Source organism: Notothenia coriiceps, unplaced genomic scaffold (assembly GCF_000735185.1).
Source record: "Notothenia coriiceps isolate Sejong01 unplaced genomic scaffold, NC01 NC01_scaffold00026435, whole genome shotgun sequence".
Taxonomy (NCBI): Eukaryota; Metazoa; Chordata; class Actinopteri; order Perciformes; family Nototheniidae; genus Notothenia; species Notothenia coriiceps.
The window spans coordinates 129,246-140,073 of NW_011359136.1; the positions used below are offsets into that span (position 1 = coordinate 129,246).

Sequence of the window (10,828 nt, forward strand, 5' to 3'; positions counted from 1 at the left end):
GTCGCCTGTCAGCGCAACTTACATGATGCCGTTTAGACAATATAATAATAAAGGGCGGTGCCGGCTGTCAGCGAACCGATCCGGCCTTTCTCACTCAAATGCGGGACATAATCTCAATTTGGGGACAAATAATAGAAATGCTGTGTGTGCAGTCCCACACAGTGAGGGACACCTGGTCACCCTACACACACACACAAGGTGCTGCCCCTCTCACACACACGCTTCAAATCAAGTTGCATAAAAGCTTGAGCTACGTTTTTATTATAATTACTGTGAAATCTGCTTATTATGTTTTCGTCATTATTACAACAAACACACACTTGCAACTGATAACACTGGCAATGAATTTATATTTATTAGACTATTAAAAAAAAAATCATGCTTCAAATAAGCGTCCAACGCCCACTACACCACTGCTTATGAGCATTTGCGGCTTATATTGTAACAGCATCTCCTGATTCTGGTCAAATATAGTTCAAAATGAGTTCTCCCAGCTAATTACAGGATCAGATTTATATAAATATCCCTTCTTATTTCAAGAAATCTTACCAAGCTAATTTTCACTTGTTCAAGTGAAAACACCTTGTTTTCCTTATTGTTTAACTTGTTTTTGCAGCGGCATATTTTCCAGTGCTCAGGTTTTAATTATTACAAGTGAATCTGTTTTAATATTGTTTACTTGTGTCTTATTTATCTTTACAATATATATATATGTAGTGTTGGTTGCTGCAGCCCATTGTGCTTCCACCTGGAATAAACTACGCTATATAATTAAGCTTTGCTTGCTGTTTTCCTCAGCTGTGTCGATAGAAGCAGCTAGAAATAATGTGGCTTATTCCTGCAGGTGAGCCGTTCATATTGTGATAAATGCATAATCAAATCCTCCAGAACAATTAGGGCTCCAGCTGACAGCCGCCTGCAGCTACCGAGTCATTACTCTGCAAAGTGCTGCCGTCTGTGGAATACATCTGCTCCAAGTCTGAGAATAACACGGGGAAAGTGAAATAAATCACATGAGATTTTGTTTTGTTTTTCTTTTGCAGAGAGCTCTCAGTGAGACCAAGACTCCAGAAAACCCCAGAAGCCCCAGACTGTCCTCCCCTCTGGTCTGGTAGAAGAAAAGAAAGAAAAAGAGGATTATGGTCAGATGTCGGCTTCATTTTCACTCTGCTCTCCAACAACCAAAGTGCCAAGATCACACACAGAGACACTCACAGCGACGGGAACAGAGAGCGCGTCATCTATAGCAAACGGAATCTAACTGTAGAAAATCACAGATAATGAGCGACCTGTGTGCATGTGTTATTTCAGGTGTGAACAGGAAGTCACCGCACACTAGTCTTTACTGTACTTTTTAAAGCAGGTAGTCAAATAATTAAACCCTCTACTAGCTCCGGTGCATCTCGATATTTAGGTTACTAGCGATGTTTAATACGTGACTATATAAAAGTTTATATTTTCTATCAGAGAGTAAGCGTAGATGTAGACGGATGAAACTAGAAGCAGGTGTAGTTTAGGTAGCGTGTGCAGAGCCAGAGAGTTCATACAGCGGTGCGTTCACTGCCTCACACACAGCACGAGTTCATTACTAATGGTAAAAATCAATGTTGTATTCCAGCATTATGTATCACCATTACTGATTTAGAGTTACATTACAGTATCATGCTATCACACTGTGAGTTTAAAGGGCATCTATCATAGGAATTGTAATACAATACAAATATATAGGGAGATTAAGTCAAATTCATCCACACCCACTGGTTCAGTTAATAATCTCTATGGAAGCAAAACAACGCTTTTTTAATATAAACATCTGAATGCCCTACTTTTTTCAGGTTTTCACATTAATTCTAAAAACTTTTCGTTAAGGGCATTAGTTGGATGAAACAAATGAAATTGTTCAAAACCCCCCCTGGAGGTAACTTTGGGATTTTAGCCTTTGCAGACCATTTACATGCACCAACACCTTGATAACACACTACAGGAAAGGGAAAATACCCCCAAAAAACGTGTTTAAACTGCAGCAGCTCATAGGCATTGTGATTGATTGCCTGCAAGGACTCTAGATGAATCCGCACACTACAGGAAAGAGAAAATACATTAAAGGGCCCCTTTAAAAACGCAGCTACTCATTTGCATTGTGACTTTTCTGCTTGCGAAGGACTTCAAGTTGAATGAAATAACTTATATTTATTCCTGAAACATCCTCAGACCACCTTTCACAGAGAGGCGACACTGAACACATCAGCGTGTGGAGAAACCTGGCTCACAAATCCTCTGTTTGGCAAAGCGTGGGTCTCTGGGTTTACATGAGAGGGCTGAGTGCTTCAGGCAGAGGCTCTACAGTGAGGTAAACACAGCGTCTGATGAATGAAACGCATGTGGAGGAAAATCTAAACGTCCTCCTGTAAATGGTTCCTTCCTGCTTCCTGGTCGTCATGGTGACTCCTCTACAGTACAGTGTGTTGTATTTATGTCGATGAAATATTGTTGAGATTGTACATTTACAGTTTTTGCTATGCACTGCTCATCATTTCATTTTTTACCGTATGTGTGTCATCGGGACATTCTTGTTATTTATTCTTTATGCACTGCTTTAGTCAGGCTCATACAACGGCGTCTTAGGGACATTTGTAGTTTTAAAATAAATAAATAATTATAGAGCCAGGAGAGGTGAGTAATATCTGAAAGACATATCCAAAGACTAAAGTTGTAAATACATAAAAAAGTGTATCTTATGTGAAAAAACATGGATATATTTTGTGAATAAAGAGGTCAATTTACGTGAAAAATAATGTACATTATTTGAGATTAAACTAGTAGGAAAGAGTAATTAATTCATCTTTTATAATTACATTTTTTATATTATTAATCTGTAAATAAAAAGTCATAAATTGGCAAAGAAATCTGAAATACCCCAAAATCAAAGGTTCACACTTTAATTAAAAAAAATCACAATATTCAAGTTTTTTCCTCATGAATGTATTAATAATATTAACTTATTCCAAGAATATATAAATACTTTTTTCAAATTATAATCCTATGCTTTAACTCTAAATATGACTCCCCTCTGGCTCTGTTATTATTTACTTTTGAACCTCTGTGGTCCCAATATGCCGAGCTGACTGATCTTGTAAAATGCGACCCCAGCTGCGGCTGCAGTCTCAGTGTTTGTTGTCCAAATGGATTGCATGTTGGTGCAGTCGATATGTGAAGATGTGCGGCTGGTAGCATTCCCCCCCCCTCCCTGGATATTTAAGTTTAAAATAAATACAGTTCTGTCTACTTTATCTATTGTTTTTCTACAGACTGCCTTTTATTATCCTTTCATTTGATTCCTTGGAAAGTTGCTCTAGTTTCGACTGAGTAGTTTTTGTATACAAATAATATTAACCATATATAGATTTGAAATATGTAGGTATGTTAAAGGGGACCTATCATGCAAAATGCTCTTTTTGATGTCCTTTATACATGTGTCCCCGGTGTGTCGGGGAACTCACGCAGCGTCAGAAAATAAAACCCTCTCTCTTTTCCTCCGTACCCAAATCTCTAAAAACGGGGCTACAACGGAGCTGATCCAGATTTGCGTCCGATATGATGTAATAACGGAAATGTAGGCTGGCTTTACACCCACGGGCCTATCAGAAACTCTGCTATCAGAAATAATGCCCGACTGTTTTGGACGTAATATGGTCGGTGTTTACATTAGCATCGCTAACACTCAGAGCTAACCTGTACTGGAGAGCATGTGTGTGAAGAAGCAGGAAATAAAAAGGAACTCACCTTGTGGTATAACCGGCAAGAGAGAAAGCCTTTGAGGTCCATACTGTTTCAGAGATAATCCTTGATAATCCATGATATGGCGTTTCATCACGGCAGTATTTAGTTTAGACAGTAGCTGCCGGGTCCCGCATGAGCTCAGCCCCCCTTTTTTTTTTATTTAACATTTTATTTTATTTTTTAAAGCTTTATACCCCAAATCAGCACTTTTGAAACAGGAAGTGAAATAGAGTGGTATGAGGCATGGCTAGAATGGGTGATCTGTTTGGTATTTTGAGCAAAACACTTCATAGACATGTTTTTTATATAGTTGTATATATCTGAGACCTATGCTATTGCCTAAAAATAGCATGATAGGTCCACTTTAAAGTGTTGCAATGGACTACATTACAAGCTATGTTTTATGTCTCTCCAATCCAATTTAATGCTTACACTAATTTAATTTATACCTCTATGATGAAGACAGCCTAATACTGAATATTACAGCAGAATAGTTGAACTGGACTGCATTTGATTATACATGAGTACCTAATAAAGTGTACACAATGGGTACAATCACATACTTTACATCTACATCTGTCTTTACTGGGTTTTGTATTATTTATTTGGGCAAAAAATACTTACTAACTGAATTGACCGGTTTTTGTATGGGTATTGCTTTGAAAAAGTATTGCCACTTATATTTTCCTATTCTCTGTAAATATTGTGAAGCTCAGATATTGTACTGTACCTGCAGAGGCTCTGCGTCTTTGGCAGGGATCGTCGTGACAGATGTGAAGATCAGCTGAGACGAATTGTTGCTTTCAAAAAACTTCACACATCTGTGGAAAGAATGAAGAAGAGAATAATGTGTAGGGATGGCATTCAGGATATCCAATAGATTTATATTTATTTGCCTGACATTCTACATAAGAGATCGATATTTATTACCTTTACTGTCATAGTTCCCTTCAGGGCCTAAGATTGAGATACTTTTCTCTCTGTGTGAGTGAGTGAGTGAGTGAGTGAGTGAGTGAGTGAGTGAGTGAGTGAGTGTGTGTGTGTGTGTGTGTGTGTGTGTATTACCTGAGCTGCTGGTGAGACTCCACCAGGAAACAGAGGTAGTGGTTCTCACAGAGGTCAGAGGTCAGAAATACTTTAGATGCCTGGCTGCTCATCTCCCTGCAAACACAAACATTAGAAGATATGTGTGAAACAAGATCAGCAACAAAAACAAGAGTTAAACAAATCATATCAAATAAATATATCCCTGCTGTGAGGAGCTCCCATCTGATAAGTGATTAAGAATTTAACTGATTTTTAATTTAATCTGAACAACTTTGATGGTAAAAATGCTAAAGGACAGAATATGATGCTCTTTTTTTCACGATCATTTATATGTCAACAAAAATCCCAGCAACAATTTTGGACTTCTTATTTAGAGCGGGGAAAAGGGTTAATTGTGTTTAAATAATTCACTTAACCTGGGTACTACCAAATCAAGAATACAAGGATTACCCTATTAAAGCTGAACTGAAATTACTGTAAAAAGAAATCAATTATAATCTTATCTTTCTTCAAAAAAATGATGTATCTGACGAAGAACAACAAGGGAACACATCTGTTTTTCTGATGAGGATGCCGTATATGATAGATGGTAAACATTTTCTGGTGTTAACTTGTAAGTCCTAAAAGCTATGTGCCTTAATACACATTTATAAAACCGACAAGTCAAATCAAGCAATCTGATTGGTTCTTAGCCGTGATATACTGAGCGTATACCACGGGTAGAATTGTAAGTTACTTTTCACAACAAGTCAGTATCCCTCCGCGTCTGAGAAAAACAGTATACCGTTGTGCTGAAAAGCAAACTGCCTGCAGTTTGCTTTTCATACTGGAACAAGAAAGCAGCGGAGAAGTAACGGGGCAGAAGCCCTCCTTTTGGACGCAGCGGTCCAGACATAGACATCAAACGCCAAAACATATTCAGTGTGCAGTTCCTTTGGCATTAGGGCAGGGATATCTAGATACTTTCGAAGGTTTAACATAATGAATTGTGCTACTTTTAAAGCAAGCAACGATGTTTTCAAATCTGTAATCAAAGAGGTCCGCAAAAACGCAATCAACCAATCAGATTGCTTGATTTGACTTGTCAGTTTTATAAATATATTTAAATTTCTTCCGTTACGAAACAAACTTACAAAGCTTAAAATGGAAACATTTAAGATGAACTTCGACCTCCGGGGGGGTCTTACTATAGTATTGAGGAGTGGATTGAGCAGTGCCTATCTCCAGAAAAAAAAGCACCTAAACTACGACATGCAGAGCTACGTGAAGAGCAGGTAGACCAACTGGAAAAGTACCACCATTCAAAAGCTTTCTGATGCGGGTCTTGAAACAAAGCAGAGAAATTATGACCGTAGTGGCCACAGGTGCGAAAGCTCTCTCCAGAGCTACTGGAAGCCCAATCTCGGGGACCGGAGAAAGTGGAGCAATATTCTCGCCACGCCAAGCAACAGCCTAGAACAACCTATACAAGTGACCACGTAAGCCATGCTACTGATGCTGGACAGTTTTTCAGTGGATGCACAATAAACAGCAACATACACATTAATGTAAATAAACAGCCAAATAATGGATCAACGCTCTCTGTCTAATATGTTCGCTTGCTGTTAGTGTTGTTGCATAGCAACCACCTTGCACTATGTTTTGTGCAGAAGGCAACGGAGGNGGGGAATTATAACGTTCGAATTTCTCTGAAAAAAACCAACATTTTCCGGGAAGGTGCAGCATCCAAGACGTTCTTCATTGGTACCGTATTGGGTCAGAACATCTGAGGCCGAAGAGCAAAAGCTTACACAGAGATACGTTTTTTTTTTCATAAAGCATTTTTTTTTTTGACCTGGCGAAATCTGACACCACTTCACGACTGAGAGATCACAGCGCTGCGTGCTCTCAGCTCAGTGGGAAAGACAGGAAAAAGACCTCTAAACCGTTCACTCATAAACCACTTGCCTGCGCTCGGGTGCAACATCAGCTGTTTGTGCGTCTTTCTGTTCAGGCTGGAAACACCTTTCACTACATTCACTCGCACACAGCCTGCTCAAAACACACACAGGATCGATGGAAAATAAACAGAAAAAGGCAAAAACAAATACTGACTGTTCAGGCTGGGCCGGTGGTTGCTACTTCTCCTTATAAAAACCCAAAGAAATCAACCAAAAAACACATTTAAATAACAATACAAGACTTCTATTGCAGAGGGTCACCTTCCTCACGTCCCTGAAACAAACTGATGCCAAGACAGCTTCTTGGAAAATACTGTAGTACTAGGAGCCGATACAGTAAATATATATGTATATATATATATATATGTTGGTTCTGGGAGGAACCCTTAAGGCATGATTTACATTTAAAGACTGCATTAATTACGTCAAGCCACAGGGAATGTGTGTTGAATCGGTGAATAAATACAGGAGGGAGGGGATGCCATTCAAAAATCAAGTGTTTGAGACGACTGGAAACCCGCAGTCACACTTTACCAGTTTTTGGTTTCTCCGTCACCTGCTGACCTTTTCTTTTAGTTGATATCCCCCTGTGCTGTAGAAATACCTCTTCTTTAATTCATTTATTGATCTAAGGCCTTTTTTCAACTTAAAAAAAACATACACAACCTCACACCAAGGTCCAAAACGAGTCCATGTGTTGGCGTTCCCCCCGCGTCGGTGCCCACGCTCTTTACTCGTTTTCTGACGTGTTAGCGGTGAGTCAGAAGTCCTTTTTTTGTCCTCTGCTGGGTGATTGTCTGCGGAGTAGAGACAGCCGGGCGTGGGCAGCAGGGGGGGGGGGCTTCAGTGACACAACGCTCCCCACCGGCTGCTAACATGATGGAGGTCACGAGGACTCTGGGTAAATAACGGCGAGTGACGGCAACTCTGGGACACCTGAAGAAGAAGGGGTTTGTTTTGGAGTTTCTTTTCTTTTTTTTTTGATCACTAGATATATCTTAGATTGAACTGAACTGAGAAAAATGTAATTTAAATATTCTGTGACTCCAAATTAAGTATTTAAAAACAGAAGAAGAAGGTGGTGGTGGTAGTGTGGCTGGAGGTCTGGTGGAGTGGTCTAATACGATGATAAGGGCTGCACATTTTTTTTAATCTGCTGGTTTGCTTAATTAATTATTTGGTCGATAAGATTTCCCAAAAAAGTTGAAATGCCCTCCCAAAAACCTTAGTTTACATATTCTAGTAGCTTGTTTTTTGGTATTTTTAGCTTTAAAAATGATTTATGGATTATTAAATTGTTAAAGTAAATATCTATTGAATGTCTTTCAGATCCAACTACTAACATAAATAGCAGAACATTTAATTGTTAGCCTCTTAAATATGGATTTTCCTTTAACTGTGGGTTCTGGACTGTCAAATAAAAACATTTAGACACGTAACCTTGGACATTTTTTACTATTTTCAGACTAGACAAGAATAATCTATACATTGGGAAAATAACCAGCAGACTAATCAAAGATAAAAGATAGTTGCAGCCCTGAGCCCCGAGATTTGCTAAATGAAATATGCTTGTGACAAGGAAATGAAGTTTAGTTCTTCAAATAAATTGGATTCCCATTTCAGTTTGGTGAAACTGGTTTTAAAGCCGTTATTTGTGAGAGCCGGACCCCCGTCATGGTTTCCAGAAGTGTTGCGTCACATTGAAGTCCTGGGGTTCCAGATATGGGACGAGCAGATTAAATGAGGGGTGTGTTTGTGTGTCTGTGTGTGTGTGTGTGTGTGTGTGTGTGTGTGTGTGTGTGTGTGTGTGTGTGTGTGTGTGTGTGTGTGTGTGTGTGTGTGGACCCCCCTCGGTGCTTGGAGAACGGATCCTTACACTGTTGTTAATATTATCAGTGTCTCCTCCAGAGCCAGCCTTCCTGCCGGAGAACTTTAAAAAGAAAGACGTGGTGGAGATTCTGTCTCATAAGAAAGCCTACAACGCCTGTAAGTACCACAAAAACATGGCCGCCGCAGGTCACTCCTGCAGGCTCAGGCGTCAGGTCTCTGACACAACGGGGAAATAACACAAACTGCAGCGCTTAACGAAGGCTAACGAGGAGACAGATTTAACCAGGGATAGTCGTTTGAAGTGTGAGGTTCTTGTCCACAAAAGGAATCAGAAATTATGTATTTATTTGGGGGAAAAGTGAGTTTTGTGACGGTTGTTGCATTTGAGAATTAAATAAAATAAATATATTTATATGAACATAAGAAGTAAGAATGTGCAATAAAAAGTTATAGTAAAATTAAATATAAAGACGTGGTGGAATACATATTAATGTATAATTAATAAAACTGTAATAATAATAAAATCTTATTATCTATACATATATTTTTTATTTATTTAATCTTAATAATAATTTTGTAATAATATTATAATTATAACAATAAAAATAATAGTTATAATAAAAAAGTATATTAATGCTGTAATAATAATAATAATAATAATCATATCTTATTATTTTATTTGCACATTCTTACTTCTTATGATTTAATTATTTATTTTTATTATATATATTTTATTATTTTTAAGTTACCTGCTGACCAGTTTTCCTCCATTGACCTGATGCACCTCTTCAGAACATCTTTTAATCCTGACACTGGTCCCAAGGTTAAACAATCTATTTCTTTAGTCCTCGCTGGTTCTCACAAACCAGGTCATTTATTTTCACACCACCATCTCAAAGAAACACAGTTTACAAAACACTGAACACAAACTCAGACCCTGAACTCTCTGTGTGTCACTTCTGCTCACGGTCTCTCTATACAAAGAGACTCAAGGCCAATCCAAACCCAATAATGGCTTCCCTTTCTCAACGGGGGTTTACACACACTATGCAATCATCAGACTGGATTTGTCACACACAGCTTTTGTACTGAAGGCTGTACAGAAACGTAGGCATGATGTGGATGAAGTCTATGACCTGATGTAAAGGACGTAACTGATGCAAAGAACAGACACATTTTGTTAATTATTTCACGTGTTTAACTATAATTTCACTCAATGCACTGTGCTGAAAAAAGAAGGTTGTTTACCAATTTGTTTTCTTGACTGAAACGTTTTTTACTGCATTATTTTGTAGACCCCTGTTCTTCAAATGTAACTTAAATAATTCATCTTTAAAATAATCCTCATCAATCTATTTTGGCTCGATTGATCCCAATTGAAATGATCTTGAAAAGGCGCTCTTATTTTGAAATTTGCTGACTACTGATCATTAGTGATGTGACGTTTCGCGAACGATCCGATTCTTTTGAACGGCTCTTTAGTACGAACGAAGGGAACCAAGTCGTACTTGGTGAGAGCCCGTTTTTTTTATCGTTGGTTCACTGCCTGCCATAAATCCACTCGCCTTTACGGGAACTCGCTTTCCTGAGTGCAAATGTTCCATAGAGGATGGCATGCTGCTTTAGTATTAGTTTGGCTGGCTGAGAGATGTAGCAAGTTATATATTTTCTGTGAGTAAAAGTAGATTTCTGGCAATACAGTCAATCATTATCCTGGTGATTATTTTGCTGATAAACCTATTAACCCCGCCCCCTTTAAAAAAAACGGCTCTTTTTGAACGGCTCTCGGAAAGGAACGGAGCCATAAGATCCGGCTCCCTTCAAAGAGCCGTAATTCCCATCACTACTGATCATGAGATTCCAGTTACATGAGGTAGGTTTGTTGGGAAGCCTCCCAGCATGCATTGGGGCAAAAGATGAGTTCTGGGCTGTTTTCCTGTACTGTTACTGGGGTTATTTCGGTGATACAGTGCTGCACAATGTTCCACTTTCCTCACCGTTACCTGTTGAATATTCCGTGAGAATGTGGTCACACTATGAGGGATGTTGGTGCATGACTAACCTTCCCAATGAGCATGATTTTGGTTATATTTATAAAGATATTATGAATATTAAACCTTACTGAAATCTCTTAAGAATCAGCTTCACTACACACACAGTTGGAGTACAAATTCCCATTTTAATGTCAAATTAAATGCCATCTATTCTGTCTCCGCTGGCCTTTTTGACAG

The 10,828-nt window shown here is 38.7% G+C and overlaps 1 protein-coding gene across 1 annotated transcript in view; it reads left to right on the forward strand.

Moving 5' to 3' along the window:
• LOC104957184 (delphilin-like) overlaps positions 1 to 3,290 on the forward strand; it is a 28,202-nt gene extending 24,912 nt beyond the window's left edge. Inside the window, exon 11 of the mRNA XM_010784793.1 lies at positions 1,044 to 3,290. Within this exon, the coding sequence (XP_010783095.1) occupies positions 1,044 to 1,115 (72 nt within the window). The 3' untranslated portion in view covers positions 1,116 to 3,290. The remainder of the gene's footprint in view (positions 1 to 1,043) is intronic.
• Positions 3,291 to 10,828: the final 7,538 nt, after the last annotated feature.